Below are 25,038 nucleotides of genomic sequence, written 5' to 3'. Positions count from 1 at the left end.
TTATTATTAGTCTGCCTTCTCCTTTGTGAAACTTTCCAAGACTCCATTATTATTATTATTATTATTATTATTATTATTATTATTATTCTGCTTCCTCTTCTGTGAACTCTCTAAGCCTCCCATATCCAGAGTTAAGCACTGCATTTATTGCCCAACCCTGTCCCTCATACGTAATTCTCTCCCAGCACATAACACAGCACCCTGGCGTTACTTATCTTTATAATTACCTGCCCTACACAGATGTAGAGAACGAACGTATGGACCCCAAGGGGGGAAAACCGCGGGGGGGTGGGGGGGTGGTGTGCTGAATTGGGCGATTGGGATTGACATGTATACACTGATGTGTATAAAACTGGTGACTAATAAGAACCTGCAGTATAAACAAACAACAAAACAAAACAAAAAATAATTACCTGCCCTATTAGACACTGTGCTCCTTGAGGACATCATCTCATTCATCATTGCACCCCCAGAGCCTAGTCAGCACTTGATACACAGTAGATGTTCAATAAATGTTATTAAATTAATAAACAAAATACAATTGCTTTCTGCCAAATCAGAAAAGAACTGGTACCGAGCATTCCGTTTAGACACCTGCCTCCTTAGCATTCAAGCAGAAACCTTGCTCTCCAGTGATTAAACAAGAGCAAAACAAAGTGGATGTGCAGAAAGTAAGGTGACTGAAGGAACTGGGGAGAAGTTAGGCTTCCAGCAAGGGCAAAGGTAGACCCTTTACATGTTGAACAATTCCCTCACGTTAGCTCCAGGAGGGTTATTTACACAGCAGTGACTGCTGTAAGCAATGCTTTGCTAACCTTCAGTAAGATAATCCCTAATGAAACTGCTTCCTCACCTCCACTAAGTGACAGATAAATGTCCATTTCTGCATAGACATTTCCTTAGAGAATAATCGACTGGGAATATAACAACTACATGTATTTTTAACATCAGTTAATTATACAAAAGCATTTAATATATATAATTTTTAATGAAAAGAACACAAACCAGAATTAATGTGGCATGATGTTAAAAAATTACTGTATCCTAACATGCCTACTCTATATCACAAGAAAATATCTGTACTCATGTATACTACAGCATAATCTTTTTCTATGTGTTCTTGATTTAACTTCTGGATGGTATAAATCAGAAACAGCAAAATGAAGAGACTAGGATGTAAAACCTACTGTAAATATGACGAAAGATATGGGAAGACGCAGAGTACAATTAATTCAGCAAATATTTTTGAAATGCCAGGAAATACAAAAGGCATAAAGATGCATAGTGTAATGCCACTGCTTTCAGGAAACTTATCTGAAATAAAGCCTTCCACTACAATATACTCACAGAACCGAGCAAACATAAGTAAGGATAGCATTGAGCTTGTCTTAAAAAGAAAAATGTTATGTACTATGACTAACTGGTTGCTCTGTTTTCTACAAAAACAATTATCTTCAACAGATTTTAACACTCTTTCTACTGAACACATGGAGGTAAAAAAATTTTTAGGGACCTCGCTGGTGGCGCAGTGTTAAGAATCCACCTGCCAATGCAGGGGACATGGGTTCGAGCCCTGGTACGGGAAGATCCCACATGCTGCGGAGCAACTAAGCCCGTGCACCACAACTACTGAGCCTGCGCTCTACAGCCGGCGAGCTACAACTAATGAGCCCACATGCCACAACTACTGAAGCCTGGGTGCCTAGAACCTGTGCTCCACAGCAAGAGAAGCCACCGCAATGAGATGCCCACGCACTGCAACGAGCAGCCCGTGCACCACAATGAAGAGCAGCCTCCACTCGCCGCAACTAGAGAAAGCCCACGTGCAGCAACGAAGGCCCAACACAGCCAAAAATAAATAAATATATTAAAAAAAATTTTTTTAAACAAAATGTATCTCAAGCTATAAACATTCTGAGAGCCAAAACCTACTTTAAGAGAAAAATAAACATAAGGTGACTACATTTCGACATTTAAAAAATCTTCACTTCATAATAATTAAATGCTCTACACATACAAATTATTAGAGTTATACTTCACAGATACAACATTGTTTATAAAAGTTTTAACTGTTCTTGACTTCTTTGAACTGCTCTTGGCCTGTTTTCTCAGAGGGAAAACACCTATACTTAGTAGGACAATATGCAAATGCTGGCCTTTATATCAAAAATAAAATTTACCAGCAAAAAGTTGGCATAAAGGTTTCTATTGGCTGAAAAGTATATCTTCCTCCTCTAAGTTATAGCTTCCTAACTCTCTCTTTTGTAATGTAAAAGCTAATTTGAGTAATGGATATAAGAATACAGACATATTTAATAGATGCTATCTCTTACTCATTTTTTTTAGGTTTTGAGAAAACCTCTTCACAACACAATTTCAAACAGTGGTTCTATTATAGTTGTGTTTTTGACTAAATATAAGGTGCTTAAATTGTTTTAGAAAGTAAACAGATATTAATTCATAATTGGAATTCTAATTGGGCACAACTACTAACTCATCCCGCTCAAGAAATTGTTTTCAATTATTTGTTACTAAAAATTATTTATTTTGCATGCTATTGAAGGCTTCTTTACCTGCAGATGGCTGGGAAACATTCCTGAAGACCTTTCTTTTTAACTAAAGATCCTTCAAGGCAGTACATAATGATGTCCATAACCTTTACAGAAAAGACACAAATCTAAAATTAGTTTCAAATACTTAATTTTCCATAATTTAAATTATTAACTTAGGCCTCATTTGCATTAAAATTCTACATAGTTTGATTTTGATATTTACTTTAAAACTACAGTATATTTACTAAAATTACAGTGTACTTACTTTATACTATAGGCCATCCTTTCTCTTACCTGTGAAAACCAGTTTTTAAAGACAGCACACAGTAAAATAAAGAAACCAGACTTGTTTACTTGAAAGGCAATTCCTATTTATGTACAGGATAGGTAGCTTTTATTCAAGCACACTCTATGTTCTGTTTTACTTATAGTGAAAGATACGGAAGAGACTATAACCTTTAAAAACTACTCTAATACAGTCCATTCCATGTGAATGGTAAATGGACATAGCAATCATTTTGATTTTTGAGGAAATTTAAATCAAGTCTCTAGAAATGATACAAAAGTTCATTCATTTTAGTCATCTCTTTCTTTCTTTTAGAGGTGCTGGAAATAAAGATGCTGATTTATATTACTACACTAGAATATTTAATTTAGCTGTGGATGTACTGATATAATCTAAAACAGAATATTCTTACCTCCACGAGAAGATCCACGACATCCGTGGGCATCTTTTCAATAAGAATTTCAATGACTCTCAGAATTTCCCCTTTAGCTCGGGCAAGAGTTGTGGTGTGCATATTCTGCTGGGATTGGGTATTTGCTGCAAGAGCAGTATGTCTGTGCACCTAGAAAAATATTTCCATGTTGCAGATATGGTCGACACTTGATACACTTTTACATTTCTAGCCACTGGTTTTTCACTTACTAATACAACAGAAAAAAAAATCAACAAAAACAAATGTCTTGGGGTGGGTCAGGAAACACTTTTAAGTACAAAGAAAGTACTTAGTACAATAAACACTCAGTATGTATTCCCTAATAGAATTCTAGTTCTTGGGCATTATATGAGACTTTAATACAATATCACCATGACATTTTTAAAAAGGGACAAACAGAAGGTTTGTGAATCTTGCATATTCAGCATTGAGGTGGGTAGCAGTTAGGAGACACCAGCACGTATAAGACATGATTCTTGTTCTCAAGTAATAATGGTAAATGATGCTTACATAGCACTTACTGTGTCCCAGGCACCATTCTAGGTGCTTTATAATCAAGTTGGGAAATTAAAAAAAAACATACCTCCAAAAATAATGAACACTGTGTAAACACAGCTGACCCTTGAACAATGCTGGGAGTTAGGGGCGCCAACCCTCCACGGAGTTGAAAATCCGTGTACAACTTACAGTTGGTCCTCTGTGTCCAAGGATTCTACCACCCACAAGAACGTTCAGTCCTGTAGTATTTACTACTGAAAAAAATTCACATATAAGTGGACCTGCGCAGTTCAAACCCATGTTGTTCAAGGGTCAACTGTAATGTAAGTTCAGTGTGATTTTTCTTCCTTGTACAAATTGTAAGTCTTAACAGTTCAAAGGAGAAACAGCATTAACAGGCCCTGGGCCAGCCATGCAGGAGTGGGCATGGGGATGGGGTTAGGGACAGCTGTGAGAAATACTTCAGTATTTTACTCTAAACCTCTAAGTGAAGTGGAAAACTTTTTTTTTAAAGTTAATAAATGTGGACTATTACATTAAAATATTAGTTAGAACACTAAGAATGTGGGAATCATTGGCAATTAGACCATTAACATTAAAATATTTAAAAATTACCTTTCTAGTCAAATGCTGGAGTAGAACAAACCCCAAGCATGGCTATTCTAACAGTTCATTTAAAAATACTCATATGTAAATGGTGAAAATTAAGTTTAAAAACACAATTAATATAAAATACTTGTTTACTCTCTTTAAAGAGGCAATTTAATGCCTGGCCTTTATAAGACCTGTATCTGTATCAGACTAACGTAAGGCTTATATAGTATATTCAATATTAGTATCTCTGTATATTCCACTGATATGAAAAACTGGTAAAAAAAAATCCCACGTCTAATAAATCTGTTCATTTATACATACATATACTTTATAAAAATATATACTATCTATAAAATATAGACATATATATATGTATATTTTAAACACAGTGGACTCTCAGTGCACCACTATGCACTATTAGAAAAACATAGCCCCTTAGTCTGCAAATCTATTTTAGGTGTGAATTCAAAGTCCCACTGCCTCATATAAACCCATACAATCTGCTATTAGGCCCTTCTTTCCTCCCTTCTAGCTACATTCATGTCACAAATATTTGCTGCATGCCGATTAAGGATGGCTCTGGGGCAGACATAGGCCCAGTAGGTTGTAGGTTATCAGGGCAGACTCCGAGGTATTTATTTAGTTTTTTAAAAATTCATCTTAGCTACAGGAAAAACAACTCAGGCAGAGCCCATACCCCACGGACACTGAGCCTGCACATTATTCACGCTAAAATGGAACAAACCTTTAAAGAAAATTTAGGAGTTTATCTTCCTTGCCTTTTCTCCCACTACTAAGACCTATAGGAAAGACCTTATAATTGGTTCATTGTTCTTTACTAGTTTTCAGTTAGATGTGGGCAATTAGAGCACTGAGAATTCGGGAATCAATTGGCATTCAAGTCTTTATCTGTGATATGTAATAGGAAAAACAATTAGCAAGTTTATGACTTACATTTTTGTTTACAGTTGGAGAGCCAGTGTTAAATAAGTTTTGTTTTGATTATAGGTAGATACTTACACTTGTAAAATGTGGATACCTTTAATATATTTTAATTTGAACAAGCCTGCTATATTTCAGATTGAGAAATTACTGTAAATACAAATATTTACAAGTGAATTAACGTTGAGAACAGAAATGACTACAAAAGCACAAGTAATGAATGCACTGCCGTGGAATTCAGTGTGCACGCACACAGGTACATACGTATTCATCCCAGCCCTAAATTATTAACTTGCATTGTTCTAGAACAAACTGTAAGGATTATCTATAGATACGGACCCTCGGCTCACAATATGAGATAATTCCTCTAAATGCAAAGATGGAGCACACTGAGAAGTTCCTCTCACCTCTTTGGCTATAGTCGTGATGAAGGCGGGTGGTCTGGCCGTGGCAATGAGAGACAGGGCATGCCTCGAGGAGCGGGCAGAGTCAGCTGCAGGGCTCAGAGGCAGCCCCATTGTGATGCTAAACAGGGATCAGAAAAAAAGGAAGAAAGAAAAGAAGCATTAGAAATATAGACTGAAAAGATTAGACACAGCTTATAATGTCAGTTCAAGGTCAATGGGAGCACTCAAACAGTTAGAATATAATGGACTTGCAACAATGAGCAGTGATTAGGAGTCAGGGTGTTCTGGCATCAAATACAAAATCGAATAATTAACCGTGAAGATTGAAAACAGTATGTGCATCTGTCCAAAGTGTTAAAAACGCCTTGTTAACAAATTATCAAGAACTAGTACTGAATACATATCACATAGCTCCGAATAAGGCAAGAAAGAATATTGTGCAGAGCATTTTCAATGTTTTTTCCTTAAAAAACTTAAAGGTAAAAATTTGTTTATAAGGCCAAGTTGAAAGGCTGTATTTAAGGCCTATATCTGAGAGGAAGCAAAATTCACTCCTGTCCATAAAATTACCGAAGGACTGAAAATCACAAAATTATTTTTAGCTTATATATTATTTTTAGTTTGAAATACCCTCAGTAGCGCTAGTTTACCCTACACTCAATACTTTCAGAACCAATCGAATCAGCACTTTCTGCCAGTAGGTATTCAGTATTGTTGCAAAAAATTCTATTAACTGATACTTACTCTCTCTCTATAAAGAACATACACATGACATGGTCCAGGCTATATACAAGAATATGTACATGATGAAATAAATCTTTCTAGCGTGAGAGTATGTCATGATAGGATAGTGATGCTATATTTTCCTTTGCCACACCTAAAACATAAAAATGATAATATTCTTCTGTTTGTAAGCTTCCTTTATATTTTATATAGACTACTGTGAAAAGTATTAAGACTTTTCTTTCATTGAAACGTGGCACGTGACCCACACATCAACTGTGTACAGGGACTATTTTGTTACCCAGTAAGAGATCCATTATCGCTTCTCTCGCTAGTTAAATAACCTTGGTATTTAAATATCCATATGAAATTATATTAAGATCTGTCCTGCTCCAATTAAATAATCTTTGTGTTTCATGTGTCAAATGAATTACATTTACTAAAAATTTTCAGGAAGTTTACAAGTATCTCTATAATTGATCTAAGAATCATTATTTTAACTTTTAGTTGAAAATAAGGAGGCATCATATAGGCATTCCCATCATTCTTAAAAGGTAAATTGATTATAGAAAATTCTGCTTATTTCTTAGTGACTTTTACATTGCTCAGTCTCTGTCTGATAATATAACTGTCTCTACTCTTTTTTTCCAAACTGAGGGTAGACACAAAGCGGGAACTCAGAGGAGAAGACAATGGAGAGCTTTCCTTTCATGTTTACCGCAAAAAAGACAGATGTGAGCTGAGAGAGCAAACACACATAGCGAGCAATAAACAGAAGGGATGCACTGGTGGGCGCATCACCCCCATGGAAGGTCCTGATGCCTTCGGGACCCAATGGGGGCTGGACAGAGATTCTCATCAGGAGAGCAGTTTCTCTTCTGGATTAAACTTTATTATTGAGAATTCAGGAAAAGAAATGTTTACTAGGTGAGTAGTGCTGGGCTAGACTGCTTAAAAAATTATTGTCAAAAAAATTATTGTAAAGTTTTAGATCATTATTAAGCTAAGTTTTAAAAAATTCAAAAGCTAAATTTTTCAGATGCTCTATGATGTTTCCTGTCATCAATGTGGATGAATAGATGTTGATAATATTGAAAGCCTGAAACAAACAAAAATGGTATGTTAATTGAATAATTCTGAACAAACCTAAATCAACTTTCCTAAGATCAGTGAAACCACAGGATGTTGAAGTTGGAAAGATCCCCTAGGCAACATCCCTGCCAAGCAGTCAGCCAGGGAGAAAGAGTGGCTATTTCCAGGGCGGCCCACCCCACATGTGGGACGCATAAGAGGAGGAAAAAGAACTGGACGGGAACCGTAGGTAGAGGGTTGAAGTGGAGCTTCCCTGTGCTACTTCATGTCCTCTTGCATCTGCCCAGAACATCCCTATGAGGTGGTGATATCAGCATTTTACGAGGGAGAAATCAGGTCCAGAGAAGTTCAGTGAAGAGCTGAGGTAGCAGCGTAATGTCTCAGGACAGCCGACCTCTGGAGAAAATTAAGGGGGAGCGGCTGGACGATGCTGTGGGTAATTGGATTAATGAATTGCTAACACGACTAAACTCAGCACTTTTGGATGCCTGGCTAGACTGCATCCCTGAGAGAGCTTTCTAGTGGTATGTTGTAATACATGGACCTCCGCTCTGTTTTATTCAGTATCAACAGTGGATTGAATGAAGATACAGGATGCACGGTTATCAACTGGTACGGAGGTAAAGTTGTAACAGAGAGCAGCTGTACTAAATAACAGAACTGGAAATCAGAAACCCTCAAAAAGATCAAATTCAGCTAAAGAAAGAAGTCTTACATGTGGGTACCGATGACCAACTTTACAGGTAGGTATAGGACAGGCGATGGCCGAGCTTATGAAACAGACCTGAGGGTTGTTGTACTTGAAACTTACATCCGTGTGTTGGTGACGTGGCTACCTGCAGGGCTAGGCTGAATCAAGGAAAATACAAGGATAGAGAAGATGTTGCCCCTGCTGCCCTTCCTGGCTCTGGGTGCCCTCCTCATGGATGTATTGCTCGCTAAGAGATGGGGCCTGGCTTCCACAGGACAGGCGTTACAGCATCCTCCTGGAGTCCGTGTAAGTCCTGCCCATTCCCAGCTGTGCTGTCGTGACCTCTTGCAGTTGGAAAGCAGAGTTTTATTCACATAAACAGGATCCTTGCAAACTCACCGCCCACCTCTAAGTCCTCTCTTCCACCCCGTCTCTGTTCCTTGCATGGAGGAGAAAAGTTTAGTGGGATGCTAAGAAGGGGCCAGGGGAGGCGAGGCAGAGGGGAGAAAGAGAGAGAAAGAAAGAATAAATACACATGGATATGCACATGTGTGTGTGCACCTGAGGGTGGGGGAGGTCAGCTGACAGACTTCCAAGGCTCACGCCACAGTGACAAGTGGATATTGTCCCCCTGCCCTCATGCTGTGCCCTGTGGCCACCCTAGACTGAATAAGCACAATGTCAGTAAAATGGTTATATTAAAATACCGACTTCACCAGGTTGATGAGAAGATTGAACGAGATAACAAATGCAAAGACATCTGGCCCTGCCTCTGACAGTTATAGGTACAGCAGGTGCTTCTTCTCAACCAAAGATGCCTCTTACAAGTAGAAACAAAGTGAAAAGAAAACGAGATCAATGAATGGCAGGTCACTAGTTTCAAGTTAAAGGCTTAGTCACACATTACCCTTCCTCCTCAGCAAATGACCTTGTGAATCTGGGGAAATTGGCAAACTTCTTATAGGAAGAAAAGTGATAAAGTAGGGGTAATGGGGAAGGAAGCGAACCAAAGACATAGAAAAGTGCTGCCCGTTGGATTCCAGCTGTTGGGAAGCTGGACCACCCAACAATCTGTAGAGGCACCAACGTGTGCATTTGAGTGATTCCTGTCATCAGTGTCTGGCAGTCTGAGGGCAGGACTTCAGAATGTGGAAGCAGCTCTTGCTCTGAGGTCAGGGCTCTGCAGTGACCGTGAGAGCATCCACAGTGCACAAACGGGTGGGCTGTGAGCGTGATAACAGAAAGGAGTCGCCCAGGCAACAGGGGCAGAAGAGAAACCTTGTCTCTCCTGTCTACAGCCTCTTCAATGCACCCCTGCCAGAGTAATCTTCCCAAAGCACCAACTTTATTTCATGGTTAACCTGCTTAAAAACCACACTGGGTCCTAGTGCTTAGAAAAATCTTAAACTCCTTGGCTGGAGATTCCAGGCCCTCCATAATCTTGTTTTGCTAATTTAACTCAGTCATTTCCACACCCATGCTCCCGAGGCCAGACTAATTTCAAAGCTGGTCCCTAAAATTCGATTCCTTTTTTAATCGTAGTATTTTGCTAATGCTTCTCTGCTACCCCTTTCCCCACTAGCACACTCTCCTCTCTCCCCTCTGTTCAATTCTTGTGGAAGCCCACGTGGTATTCTGCAATTGCTACAGCACTCAGTTACCATCTATTGAAACAAAAACAACCAACGACAAAACCTGTTCATTCCGGGCCCTTAGCACTGACCCTCATTCTGAACTAGTTTTATACTGTGAACCAATAAACAGGTTAGGACCATGCCTTCTAATCCTGTGTACCACCCCCTACCCCCTGCAATGTGCCTAGTACAGCCCTTGGACATAGTGGTAGCTCAATAGTTAAATGAAGGTAAATGAAGTTACCTGGCAAATGCCGCAGGAAAAAAAAAAAAAAAATCACTTAAGCCAGGTATTCGACTGAACTGACCAAGAAATGAAGTCAAAGTAATTGATCTGGTGGTCCCAACAGACAAAGTCTAATTCTGCATGTAGTTATCTTGAAAGTCAAAAGTGTACTGGGTGTGTGATATATTTTAATGTGGAATTCTAACTGAAAAGGAAGGATCATACTATCAGAGGCTTGAAATTAAAGGGGATGTCTGCCTTATTCTGGAATCTGTATGTAAACACAGAACTCACTCTTTTCACCTGATCCTGCTTATCTGGCTGTTATGCAGATCATTTGTTACATAGGTTTATAGGGTGGGTCTTTGTTTCAGTCTTTATTCTGAAAAATATGATATGACACACTCTCAGTTTTACTCAGCATTTCAGTATACACATCCAATACGAAATACCAGAGATGATAGATATTATAAATAAAAACCATGAACAGAAAATAGTCCACTCAGGCCAAGCTCAATCCTTACTTGACTGCTCATTAAATCCTGTTCTAACCCTTACTCCATGGCAGTAAAAGCTTTTTAAAACTTACATGTAAGACCACCTCAGTTAAATGTCACTGTCTACAATTGTCAGACTTCACCCATCTGTCAAATTATGGAACACCATAAGGGAATATTCAGGGTGGGGGGAACACAACTTTCATAGAATAACCTGCAAATCATAGTCAACACGATTATGGACTGAGTGCTTGTGTCTCCCTAAAATTCATATGTTGAAGCCCTAAGCCTCAATGCGATGGTATATGGAGACAGGCCTCTAGGAGATAATTAGAGTTAGATAAGGGCATGAAGGTGGGGCCCTTGTGATGGGATTAGTGCCCTTATGAGAGAAACCAGAGAGCTTGATCTACTTCTCTCTTCAAATCTTGGTCACAAAGAAGTCATGTCAGGACACAACAAGATGGCAGAGCCTACAAGCCAGGAGAACAGACCTCAGAATGAGGTCTTACCAGCACCTTGACCTTGAACTTCCCAGCCTCCAGAGCTGTGAAAAATAAATGTCTGTTGTTTAAGTAGCCCAGTCTGTGGTGCTTTGTTATGGCAGCCCAAGTGAACTAAGACAAACAGTAACAGAACATTGAAAACACTCCCCATCTGAAACAAAGACTAAAATTATTTTGAAAATACATAATTACGTATCATCTGGGAATTCCATTCTACCCCTCCCTGGTAAAATAGGTGTGTTAACAATTGTCTTTAATGAACAACCGTCTTTAACGTAATAGGGAATCAGCAATTCCTCTTTGTCATGTGGGACCTAAATCTGATAAGTCACAGGTGGCACTAACTTCCTAAACTCAAAGGTGGCAATTCCTCCAAGTGCATATCTTTTAGACCTATTTCCTATATATTGTATACATTTACAATGAATAAAATCTATGCCAACATGATTTAGTTAAATGGTTTCCTCCAATTATAAACTTTCTATTAAAAATAAATGTCATGTGAATAGGAAAAATAATCTAAATATTGAAGCCTAAAGCACCTTAGTGTTTGTATGATGTGACCTTTACTCTCTGGCTCTCAAATCTAAAAATTATGATTGAGATCTGAGTTAAAATGTCAATTCCTTTTTCTCCAACTCTATTTTATATTGTCCAGAAAGAGTCTTTCCAACATATAAGGCTTATCTATGTTATCAGAGCATGTGTGGTTTCCAATGACTGTATGTTTCTCCCTTAAAGTTCGGCAACTGTGAATATTACAGAAAAGCAATGGACTCTGTGTAGTTCATCCACATCCCTCAGTCACAGCAGTATGAGGTGAGAGTCTGACACCTTCAGCAGCTTGGCTGGCCCTGCTCTGCTGTTCTCTTTCAGAGTAAAGGTCTGCAACATGAACTAGGAAAATGGAATCAGAATCACAGACCACAACACATACAAAAGCACAAGGATTCTTCTGTACTTTTACATAAAAAAAGTAGGATATTCTACTGTTTCTAACATTTTATCCATATGTCCATAACCATGCTGATCTAAAAAACCATGGATTTTTAAAAAAGATAATACTGCATACATTTTTATTATTTTCACAATCAGCTGGGGATGACTTAACCTATGATTTCAACGAAGTGCAGCCTTCCATTTTCAATTAAACAGTCCATCATGAATAAACAGCCCATAATCTTAAAAATTCCTCACATAGAATTCTACCTGTGGATCTCTCATTATATAAAGGGTGACATAACCATGCAGCATGGAAGCAGCAGAATGGGAGTCGGGAGACCTAAGTTATAGTCTTAGCTCTCACAGGACTAGTGTAACCTCAGACAAGTTGTTTAATCTCTACAACTTATTTTTACTTAATAGCATATTAAGGGCACTGGATTGCATGCTGTTGAAGAAGATTTTTGTCTCTAAAATTCTAGGACTTTATTAAATATTTATTGCAAATAACAAGGCAAATCATATAACAAGTGTTTGAATACAAAAGAATAAACACATAGTATCGAAACATGGCCCAAGCTGTCAAGGAGTTTACTGATATTTAAATGGGCTTCTAGTTTCCAGAAGGCACAAAATTCTTGATGAAAATGATTTCATTACATAGATTTTAAAAATCTGAAAATTCTGAGTTGACCTCTTTTAGGTCCTTTTAATAGGTTGTTTTGAATTTAGTACTCTGTTGGTCTTTAATTCTCTGGGTATAAGATTTCAAATGCAAGATGGCACAGGGGTGGGAGAGTGGCTTTTGGTGTCAGTGAGACCTGGGTTTGAACCTCACCTTTTCCTGGACAAGAGAAAGCACCTGTCTCAGATTCGTTTTATGATCTTTTATAGTCATTTTTACACTCTTTTAATAAAGAGAAAGGTAAAACCAGTCCTCTCTTTGAACCCAATTCTATTCCCCAGAGATAATGAGTAAGGCAATTATGTTCAAGTTTTTGACTGGAGCATCCCAGGGCTTAATTTCTGCAAGAAATTAATAAATAAAATTAGCTAAAAACAATGCTTAGTTTCATGTCCCTATGTGTGCAGCTGTCCCTCAGCCTCTTTGGGGTGTGCCTGGGCTTTCCCCGTCTGTCCTTTTGCACGTCGTAGTTATTCTTCCCCACCTCTCCTCACAATCATTCAAAGGAAAGGTTCAGATGAAATTCTTCCTTGGGTACTGTCTGGGTAACCCCTGTGATTCATCTGCCATGCTCTGAATGTCCATACCTTTTACTCTCCTTCTTTCCTGTAAGATCTTATCTTTCCTGTAAGACTGCAAGTCACGTGAAGGGTCTTTGTTTCATGAAAGTTTATCACTACATATAGTACCTAACACTGTCCCTTCCACATATTAGCTACTCAATAGATGCTTGCTTAGTTAATAAATGTAGTTTAAAATTGGGCAAAATGTTTGAAAACACTGGAAAACAGCTGGTTTTATTTTGATTCCAAAGATGTAAAATTCTAAGCCATGTTTCTAAAATAAAAGCATTATTGGGCTTCCCTGGTGGCGCAGTGGTTGAGAGTCTGCCTGCCAACGCAGGGGACATGGGTTTGTGCCCTGGTCTGGGAAGATCCCACATGCCGCGGTGCGGCTGGGCCCGTGAGCCATGGCCGCTGAGCCTGCGTGTCCGGAGCCTGTGCTCCGCAACGGGAGAGGCCACAACAGTGAGAGGCCCACGTACCGCAAAAAAAAAAAAAGCATTATTAATTCTGGGAAAATGCTCTATTAGTCTTGAGCCATATACAGTTTTTCAGGAGGCCTCTCAGGAGTCATCTCTGACAGAGGATGTCAACACAGGGGAGAGAAGGAAAGAGAGAAACTCTGCTATCACATGTATTCCTCAGAACTAGATACCAACCTGAGCGAGCTGCCCTGCCTTGAACCCCCTCCTTCATAAACTCACAAGAATTGAAATAAAGAAGGAAACACTGCTTATGTTTTTTTCTTTTTAAAAAGCACAAGCCTAACATAAAAGCTTCTCCATAAAGCAAGCTTAAGATCACAGTCAGCAGCAAGGCGGCCAAGCGGTGTTATGTGTGCACAGAGAAGTGGGCACAGAAGGGCGGCCCCACAGGCACTGTGAGGGTAAGATGCACAGCCACCCTGCTGCTCTATCTCGCCCCATCTCAGTCCTTCTGCAGCCTGTACCAAGTGTGTCGTGGATGTACCAGGTCATCTTCAATCTAAATCTTGTTATAGATTAATAAGCAAACATTTTCTTGCTTATTATACAATTTATCATGATGAAAATTACATTGGACTCCTCAAGGCTACACGCTGATACATTCATTTATTCAGAGCTGTGTGTAGAGAGTTATACTAATCTTCATGACAGAAAAGGATGTAATAGCAAGATTTAAATTACCTACTGAAAGCTAAAGTATTGGTGTCTGTGGACATACTCCATGTAGATAAAACACAGCACATCTTTATGTTTGCTGATATAAGCTTCATGTGAACTTATTTAAACACAAAATAAAACAAAATGTTAGATGGTTAGTCTAAAATAGAAACCCATTACTTCTCCCAGGCAACAAAACAAGACTGCATACTATTGAAATTGTTTTTGATCAGATTTGAAAATAGGCTATAAAATTAGGTCAAAGTAAAATTCTGGACAATCAAAAATATTAAAGGCTTCTCAAGGTAACCAGGAGAGCTGAGGTAAAAGAAGCCACTCTGTTGATTCCTTGGAGGGTGTCCATGGCAGTTGCAGCCAAGGGGAGAGTAAAAGGTTGAAAATACGTTCCAGGCTTTGCACAAAGGCCAGCCTCTTACGACTGCTGCCAACTCATGGGCTCACATTCCCTCCTAATCCTTTAAGTCAATCGAGAACCTTCAGGCCACCTGTATCCATCCAGAAACTATCCTGATTGTCACTATGTGGAAGTGTTTATTCTAGAAACGGGCATCTCTTCCATCTGTTGAACACTAGGACAATGACAATGGCATCACCATCCATACCCCCTCCCCCAGCAATATAGGTAACATCCATTCAATCTCTTAACATGTGCTAAGTGCTCTTCTAAGCACCTGGCAAATATAAACTCACTTAACATCAATCTTATGAAGTAGGTATTTAATTAGCCCCAACTTGTAAATGGAACTGAGGTGAGAGGTGAAGTAATTTACTGAAGGGTACATAGCTAGGGAGACACAGAGGTGAAGTTGAGGAAGTGTGGCAGTATGAAGCAGGTGAAGGGGGAGGACAGCTGCTTGGGTTTGAAATGAATACCCTTCCCCTACCAGTCACTCTTGGGACTTTGGGCTGGGGATGCCCAATCTGTGGACAAAGTCACAGCATTCCAGTCTAGCCTTCAGTTGTTTCTCTGGTCTCCACTTCTGAGCATAGAGCAGCCAGCAGAAAGATGACAGGCCCAAAGCACGCTAGAATATAAGGCAACTGCGGGATATGAGAGAGGTAACCATGAAGAAAAGGGCAGAGAACTCTAGTTTTTTAAGAGGTTAGCAATGGTAAGCATGAAATGCCATTCACTGAAAAAATCAAAGAGGTGATAACACTTACAGGCAGACCTCAAAGATACTGTAGGTTCGGTTCCAGAGCAGCGCAATAAAGCGATGCACACGAATTTTTTAGCTTCCCAGTAAACATATAAAAAGTATGTTTATACCATACTGTAGTCTATTAAGTGTGCAATATCATTAAGTATTGTTACAATGTACATACCTTAATTAAAAAATACTTTATTGCTAAAAAAGTCACAATAATTACAAAAATAACATCAAAGGTCACTGACTACAGACAACCATAACAAATATAGTAATAAAAAAGTTTGAAATGTTGCTAGAATTACAAAAATGAGACACAGAGTCATGAATGAGCAAATGCTGTTGGAAAAATGGTGCCAACAGACTTGCTCAATGCAGGGTTACCATAAACCTTTGATTTGTAAAAAAAAAAAAAAACCCACAGCATCTGTGAAACGCAATAAAGTGAAGGACAGTAAAATGAGGTCTGCCTGTACATTAAGAGAGGCATCATGGGACAGTTCAAGAATTCCTCCCACTAGGAATTCACCTTCACTAGGATGACTATACTAAAAAAGCAACAACAAAACCGGAAGATAAATGTTGGCGAGGATGCAAAGACAATTCCTACATTGCTGGTAGGAATATAAAATGGTGCACCTGCTATGGAAAACAGTTTGGTGGTTCCTCAATAGGCTAAACACAGAATTACCACATGACCCAGCAATTCCACTTTTAGGTATCTACCTAAGAGAAATGAAAACTAGGTGTTCAAACAAAGTGGAAGCAAGCCACATGTCCATCAACAGATGAATAGGTAAATAAAATGTGGTATATCCATAGAATGGAATATTGTTCAACTATAAAGAGAAACAAAGTACTGAAAAATGCTGCAACATGAATGAACCTTGGAATCATTATGCTAAGTGAAAGAAGTCAGACACAAAAGGCCACATACTGTATAATTCCATTTATATGAAATATTCAGAATAGGCAAATTCACAGAGACAGAAAGCAGATTATTGATTGTCAGGGGACAGTGGGAGGGGAGAATGGAAAGGGACTGCTCAGTGGGTATGGAGTTTCCATTTGGGGTGACTGCTACTGGGAACTAGGTAGTGGTGATGGCTGCACAACTGTGAATGCAGAGAATGTTGCTGAATTGTATCCTTTAAGAGGGATACAGTAGTAAATTTCCTGTTAGATGCGTATTATACCATCAAAACAAAACAAAAAAGACTCCCTCCAGGAATCAGGAGGCTGGGTTCTCAAGTCAATACTAACCTCTATCACCAGCCCCAGTTTCATTTTAGGAACTGCCTTGGATCCTCTTTTTATTCCTCTACTCTCATCCCTGCCTCCCTGGACCACTGCAACCTCCTTATGGCTGATCCTCTGCTGTGTGCAAATGAAACCTCAATAAAGTTGGTTTAAAAATTAACATGAGTGCAAAGGAGTAATTCCCCAAACTGGCCAGGTATTGTATCAGTAAAACATTTTTGAGCAACTATATATATCATTTTCCTTATATGTGATATGTTTATATTATTATTAGTTGATAATATCTCAAGGCACAATAAACATATTTAAAACTATGCCACGGATAAATCATTCATTGGCTCAAAGCTAAATCCCAATTGTGTTAAAATGACAGAAACATATCTCCCTTTCATTGTCTATTTCCAAAATTTCATATATTGAGATATTTGTCTATTTTTTCTCCATATGCAATTTATAAAGAGTAATCAATGACCTCTACTAAAACAAAACAAACAAAACCAATAAAAGCCAAATGAACTGAAATGGAGGGTGTACTTGGCAAGTTGTTTCTCGGCATCAGCACAAAGTTCAAGAAGCCCCATCAGGACAGCAGACACATCCATGTAAGGCTCCCAAACTGTGAAACCACGTCCAATCAGATCAATGGCTGTTCTTCGGATCGTACTGTGTGGAGGAAGTTTGGGGCTTGGTGGCTGCAGCAGAAGAAATGTCAGTGCCTTACCTAAAATTACAAAATAAAAGACAGAGCAATAAAGTAATTTTACTTTTGTGATGTTTTCTTTGAAGCATATTTTCAAAATATAAACCACTTTGGATTTACTTTAACTGACAAGGGGTTTTGAATAGTAAGACTATAAAAAGATCTCAAGTTTACAGTTTGTTTAGCCATGTACTTTAAAGAGATAAGTTAGGCTACAATATTTTATACCATATTCTAAAGTGTTGTAATTACATAATAACTATATTTAAATAAGTATATATAATTTCAAAACATAATAGTGATTCTAAACTTCCAAACAATGTTTCTCCCTACTCAGCATTCTGCAAAATGAAGATGCTTCCAAATAATGTAAGATGGTATTTCTTCATCTTTCTTCTGCATCTAACAGAATTCGTATGCGAAATGCTTCATCAATAACACTTCTCATCACAGGCAATGATTATCAACAGGGATGAGGGATGGAGAAGGTAGAATGTGTAGTTTTCAAAAGACTCCACTCCACACCGCCACTGCCCCAGACAAGCATATTTGTTCCTCCACATTCTGGTGTACCAATAGCAGACAATGACGTCAAGTACTGGTAAATTCTTCACATAAGTTTGTTACGCAATTTAAAAAATAGCTCAATATTACTTCTATATCTGATGAAATGATCTAGATTTTAATTAATATGTATTCCTTTATGTTGAAGATCAAGCTAACCATTTGTATACCTAAGCCAATGGTCATTAAGCTACAAAAGCTCATCTACTTCCAAAGGCATTTTGACATTAAAAAAACACAAAACACCAGGGATTGTCAAGAACAAACTGCAACTTAGAAGAGGGTTTTTTGTTTGTTTGTTTTTTGAGGGGAAGAAACAAAACAGTTTATAAATCATATTACTGTATAACATACTAGTTAAAGGGAACAGAGGCTTCAGATTCAAGACAGAGTATTAACTGATTTTATAACTTACTAGGGGGCAGGCTTAGGAAGATACTCAGTGAGTCTCAGCTTCCTTGTCTGTAAAATGGGGATAATAATAGCTATCACTCATGAAGGGCCAGAGTGTTAAATGAATTAAACAATGAAGGTACTGCCAAGTGCCCTCACTGGCGTGTGTTCAGTGAAGGGCAGTCAGGGCTCATTCTGAATAACATGTTGAACTTGTCTGTTTTTAAAATTAAGAACATGGCATATAAACTTTAATTCACTCAACAAATAAAAGCATTTACTCATTGGCTATGCTATAGCAAATTGTTAAATGAGAATGGATTGAAATGGGGGTGAAAAGAAAGATACTGTAAAGCTGAGACAAGTCTGTGAACGCACTCTCTATACAGTGGTTCTGAATTTCTTCTCAGTCACAGAATCCTTAAATATTCTAATAGAATGTTTTTAAAAGATAAAAAAAAAAATAAAAAGAATCTGTTGAAAGCCATCAGTCCTTTCCTCAGGAAACTATATACACATACATATCCACCAAATTCTGCAGAAAGATGTCAAGGAGGCCACGGACCTTGGGTTAACAACTCCTGCCGTAAACGAAAAAGGTACACAGATATGGAAAGCCTCCTTGAGAAAAATATGTAGAAATTCATACTTCATTCATACATGTATTTGAAAATTTTACTCATACTTAGCTATGTAAATATAATATGTAAAGCTCCAAGTTTTGTGGATCATAAAAATGTAAACCCCTTGAAAGAAAGAGATCCAATGCTCTATTTCCTGCCAGTACCTATGTGTCTCTTATCACAAGTTATCTTTAAATATAAGCATTTTGGTGCATTTCCCTTCTCCTCAGCAAGTTTGTTAGCTCCTTGAGGGTAGGAAGTATGTTTCATATAACTCTGTATCTCCCAAACCACCAAGCACAATGCTTTGCACACATTATGGACCTAAAATGGTTAACAGACCTGCCTTTACTGCACGTACACTTCTAACGCAGCTCCTGGTCCCAGTTTTCCAGAATGATATTTCAAACTGTCAAGAATATCTACCACTTTCCTGTTATTCTTGACATCTAGGAAGTCGTATGACTCCATATAATATAGGTGCTCTGCAATATGGGCCAAGGTGATGAAAAAGCTAAAATTAAGACAATGATAGCACTTCTCTATTAACAGAAAAAAATCTCGTGACGGAATTTTATGAATTTTAAGTTTTATCTCTCAGAACTTTTCTTAAACCTTAGGTACCCAATAAAGGTTGTATTTTAATCTCTTCAAGATGGAATCTAATTTTGTACAAAGGCACATATTTACTTCTTTTCTGTAAGTGCCCCACTACTGCACAATCAGGGAATATTGCCTCACTGAGTAACCAAGATGGAGAAGGATGCTACCACCTGCCGTCATGATTGAGTCCTTCGTAAAAGAGTCTCCTGGTGGCAGTATTAAGAAGTTCAACAAATTGGCCTGATATTCACTCAAGACTTTCCACAATTTGGTCCCAAACTTTCCATCCAAAGATTCACTGAGGAACTGTTTATAGAGTATTGTTATATTGATATTATACTAAATGCTGGGGAAACACAAGAGAACAATACTCTCAGTTCTTTCCCTCAGGAAAATTCACTGTAGCTCAGGATATAGGTGAGCAAACAGGTAATTTGAATATATTATGAGGAATGTTAGAACATTTATAAGCACAAGGTATCAAGACAGAACCTAAAAGGGGCGCTTAACCCAATCTTAGGGATATAAGAAGGCTTCCAGGGAAAGGTGGCCTCTATACAAAAACCTAAAGACTAAGTAAAACTTTGTCACTCACAGGAGAGGAGTATGGAAAGAAAACATTCTAGGCAGAGAGAATAGCATGTCTAAAGACCATCAGATGAGAGAGAACATGACCAGACCAACGGATTACACATAGTTCAATATGGCTGGAAAGTTCGTCGGTGGAAAGAGAAGAGGTTGGGGCGATGGACAAGAGGAAAGAGGACGAGGTGGATGAAATATAACAGTGAGACAGGCGACAGCACAGGTTATTAGAGCCTGATCACAAAGGGCCTTATATGCCATGCTAAGAGTTTGTTCATTCTGGTGACAATGGGGAACAATTGGAAAGTTTTAAACAAATGAGGGGTTTGATTAGATTTTCATTTTAGAAAGATCAACATTTAGGCTGTCATGATTAGAAAGGAGCAAGAACAACGGGACCTTCAAGATGGAGGAATTAAGATGTGTAGATCACCTTCTTCCCTACAAATACATCAAAAATACATCTACACGTGGAACAACTCCTACAGAACACCTACTGAACGCTGGCAGAAGACCTCAGACCTCCCAAAAGGCAAGAAACTCCCCACGTACCTGGGTAGCGCAAAAGAAAAAACAGAGAGAAAAGAATAGGGATGGGACCTACACCTCTGCGACGGAGCTGTGAAGGAGGAAAGCTTTCTACACACTAGGAAGCCCCTTCACTGGCAGAGGCAGGCAGTGGGTGGGGGGCGGGGAGCTTTGGAGCCACAGAGGAGAGCACAGCAACAGGGGTGCAGAAGGCAAAGCAGAGAGATTCCCGTACAGAGGATCGGTGCCGACCAGCACTCACCAGCCCGAGAGGCTTGTCTGCTCACCCGCCAGGGCGGGGGGGGCGGGGGGCTGGGAGCTGAGGCTCGGGCTTTGGAGGTTGGATCCCAGGGAGAGGACTGGGGTTGGCTGCGTGAACACAACCTGAAGGGGGCTACTGCACCACAGCTAGCAGGGAGGGAGTCCGGGAAAAGGTCTGGACCTGCCAAAGAGGCAAGAAACCATTGTTTCAGGGTGCACAAGAGGGGGGATTCAGAGCACCGCCTAAACGAGCTCCAGAGACGGGCACGAGCCGCGGCTACCAGCGCAGACCCCAGAGACGGGCATAAAACGCTAAGGCTGCTGCTGCCGCCACCAAGAAGCCTGTGTGCAAGCACAGGTCACTCTCCACACCTCCCCTCCCTGGAGCCTGTGCAGCCCGCCACCGCCAGGGTCCCGTGAGCCAGGGACAACTTCCCTGGGAGAACACACGGCGCACCTTGGGCTGTTGCAACTTTATGCTGGCTGCTGCCGCCGAAGTCTCACCCCGCATTCCATACACCTTCCGCCCGCCCCCGCCCCAACCACGGCCTGAGTGAGCCACAGCCCCCTAATAAGCTGCCACTCTAACCACATCCTGTCTGGGTGGGGAACAGATGCCAGAGGGTGACCTACATACAGAGGCGGGGCCAAACCCAAAGCTGAACCCCAGGAGCTGTGCAAACAGGGAAGAGAAAGGGAAATCTCTCCCAGCAGGCTCAGGAGCAGTGTATTAAATCTCCACAATCAACTTGATGTACCTGCACCTGTGGAATACCTGAATAGACAACGAGTCATCCCAAAATTGTGGCGGTGGACTTCAGGAGCAATTGTAGACTTGGGGTTTGCTGTCTGCGACTGATTTGTTTCTGATTTTTATGTTTATCTTAGTTTAATCTTTAGCACTTGTTATTATTGGTGGATTTGTTTATTGGTTTGGTTGCTCTCTTCTTTTTTTATAATTTTTTAATAATTATTATTATTTTTTATAATTATAATTATATAATTATAATTTTTTATACTTATTTTTATAATTTTTTTTATTTTTTATATTTTTAAATAATTATTATATTTTTATAATTATATAATTATTATTTTAAATAATTTTTTAATAATTATTTTAAATAACTTTTATAATTTTTTATAATTATTTTATACTTATTTTTATAATTATATTTATAATTATTTTAAAATAATTTTTAATAATTATTTTATAATTTTTAATAATTTTTAATTTTTATAATTATTATAATTATTTTTAATAATTTTTAATAATTATTATTTTTCATTTTAATAATTTTTATATTAAAAACTTTTAAAACCTTTATTATTATTCTTTTTCTTTCCTTTTTCCTCCCTTTTCTTCTGAGCTGTGTGGCTGACAGGATCTTGGTGCTCAGGCCTGAGACTCTGAGATGGGAAAGTCGAGTTCAGAACATTGGACCAACAGAGACCTCCCAGTCCTACGTAATATCAATTGGTGAGAGCTCTCCCAGAGATCTCTGTCTCAAAGCTAAGACCCAGCTCCTCCCAACGGCCAGCAAAATCCAGTGCCAGATGCCCCATGCCAAACAACTAGCAAGAGAGAAACACAACCCCACCCATTAGCAGAGAGGCTGCCTAAAATCATACTAGGTTCACAGACATCCCAAAACACACCACCAGATGTGGCACTGACCACCAGAAAAAAAAGATCCAGCCCCACCGACTAGAACATAGGAACCAGTCCCCTCCATCAGGAAGCCTACACAAGCCACTGAACCAACCTTACCCACAGGGGGCAGACACCAAAAACAATGGGAACTACAAACCTGCAGCCTGCAAAAAGGAGACCCCAAACACAGTATGTTAAACAAGATGAGAAGACAGAGAAATATGCAGCAGATGAAGGAGCAAGGTAAAAACCCACCAGACCAAACAAATGAAGAGGAAATAGGCAGCCTACCTGAAAAAGAGTTCAGAGTAATGGTAGTAAAGATGATCAAAAATCTTGGAAATAGAATGGAGAAAATACAAGAAACGTTTAACAAGGACCTAGAAGAACTAAAGAGCAAACAAACAATGATGAACAACACAATAAATGAAATTAAAATTTCTCTAGAAGGAATCAATAGCAGAATAACTGAGGCAGAAGAATGGATAAGTGACCTGGAAGATAAAATAGTGGAAATAACTACCACAGAGCAGAATGAAGAAAAAAGAATGAAAGCAATTGAGGACAGTCTCAGAGACCTCTGGGACAACATTAAACACACCAACAATCGAATGATAGGGGTCCCAGAAGAAGAAGAGAAAAAGAAAGGGACTGAGAAAATATTTGAAGAGATTATAGTTGAAAACTTCCCTAACATGGGAAAGGAAATAGTCAGTCAAGTCCAGGAAGCACAGACAGTCCCATACAGGATAAATCCAAGGAGAAACATGCCAAGACACATATTAATCAAACTATCAGAAATTAAATACAAAGAACAAATATTAAAAGCAGCAAGGGAAAAGCAACAAATAACATACAAGGGAATCCCCATAAGGTTAACAGCTGATCTTTCAGCAGAAACTGCAAGCCAGAAGGAAGTGGCAGGACATATTTAAAATGATGAAAGGGAAAAACCTACAACAAGATTACTCTACCCAGCAAGGATCTCATTCAAATTCAACAGAGAAATTAAAACATTTAAAGTTAAGAGAATTCAGCACCACCAAGCCAGCTCTACAATAAATGCTAAAGGACCTTCTCTAGGCAGGAAAAACAAGAGAAGAAAAAGACTTACAATAACAAACCCAAAACAATTAAAAAAATGGTAATAGAAACATACATATCGATAACTACCTTAAATGTAAAGGGATTAAATGCTCCAACCAAAAGACACAGACCGGCTGAATGGATGCAAAAACAAGACCCATACTTACGCTGTCTACAAGACACCCACTTCAGACCTAGGGACACATACAGACTGAAAGTGAGGGGATGGAAAAAGATATTCCATGCAAATGGAAATCAAAAGAAAGCTGCAGCAGCAATTCTCATATCAGACAAAATAGACTTTAAAATAAAGACTATTACAAGAGACAAAGAAGGCCACTACATAATGATCAAGGGATCCATCCAAGAAGAAGATATAACAATTGTAAATATTTATGCACCCACCATAGAAACACCTCAATACATAAGGCAAATGCTAACAGCCATAAAAGGGGAAATCGACAGTAACACAATCATAGTAGCGGAGTTTAACACCCCACTTTCACCAATGGACAGGTCATCCAAAATGAAAATAAATAAGGAAACAAAAGCTTTAAATGACACATTAAACAAGATGGACCTAATTGATATTCATAGGACATTCCATCTAAAAACAGCAGATTACACTTTCTTCAAAAGTGCTCATGGAACATTCTTTAGGATAAATCATGTCCTGGGTTACAAATCAAGCCTTGGTAAATTTAAGAAAATTGAAATCGTATCAAGTATCTTTTCCAACCACAACGCTATGAGACTAGATATCAATTACAGGAAAAAAGCTAAAAAATACAAATACATGGAGGCTAAACAATACACTACTAAATAACCAAGGGGTAACTGAAGAAATCAAAGAGGAAACCAAAAAATACCTAGAAACAAATGACAATGAAAACTTGACGACCCCAAACCTATGGGATGCAGGAAAAGCAGTTCTAAGAGGGAAGTTTATAGCAATACAATCCTACCTCAAGAAACAAGAAATATCTCAAATAAACAACCTAAACTTACACCTAAAGCAAATAGAGTAATAAGGACAAAAAAACCCCAAAATTAGCAGAAGGAAAGAATTCATAAAGATCATATCAGAAATAAATGAAAAAGAAATGAAGGAACTGATACCAAAGATCAATAAAACTGAAAGCTGGTTCTTTAAGAAGATAAACAATATTGATAAACCATTAGCCAGACTCATCAAGAAAAAA

The 25,038-nt window shown here is 38.7% G+C and overlaps 1 protein-coding gene across 7 annotated transcripts in view; it reads right to left on the bottom strand.

Moving 5' to 3' along the window:
- The window catches only part of WDR7 (WD repeat domain 7), a 375,177-nt gene that overhangs the window by 101,894 nt on the left and 248,245 nt on the right, over window positions 1–25,038 (bottom strand). For all 7 annotated transcript variants that reach the window (XM_089895232.1, XM_089895231.1, XM_089895230.1 and 4 more), the window contains 4 exons: window positions 17,377–17,563; window positions 5,713–5,830; window positions 3,251–3,400; window positions 2,574–2,656 (listed from right to left, as the gene is read on the bottom strand). In XM_089895232.1, coding sequence (XP_089751358.1) covers window positions 2,574–2,656; window positions 3,251–3,400; window positions 5,713–5,830; window positions 17,377–17,563 — 538 coding nt within the window. The remainder of the gene's footprint in view (window positions 1–2,573; window positions 2,657–3,250; window positions 3,401–5,712; window positions 5,831–17,376; window positions 17,564–25,038) is intronic.

Source organism: Delphinapterus leucas, chromosome 14, assembly GCF_059928025.1.
Source record: "Delphinapterus leucas isolate spDelLeu-1000000601 "Yukka" chromosome 14, BTC_Dleu_Yukka2, whole genome shotgun sequence".
In the NCBI taxonomy this organism is placed as follows: domain Eukaryota; kingdom Metazoa; phylum Chordata; class Mammalia; order Artiodactyla; family Monodontidae; genus Delphinapterus; species Delphinapterus leucas.
Note: the sequence above shows the minus strand (reverse complement) of the source record. Positions and strands in the feature narration are given on the sequence as shown.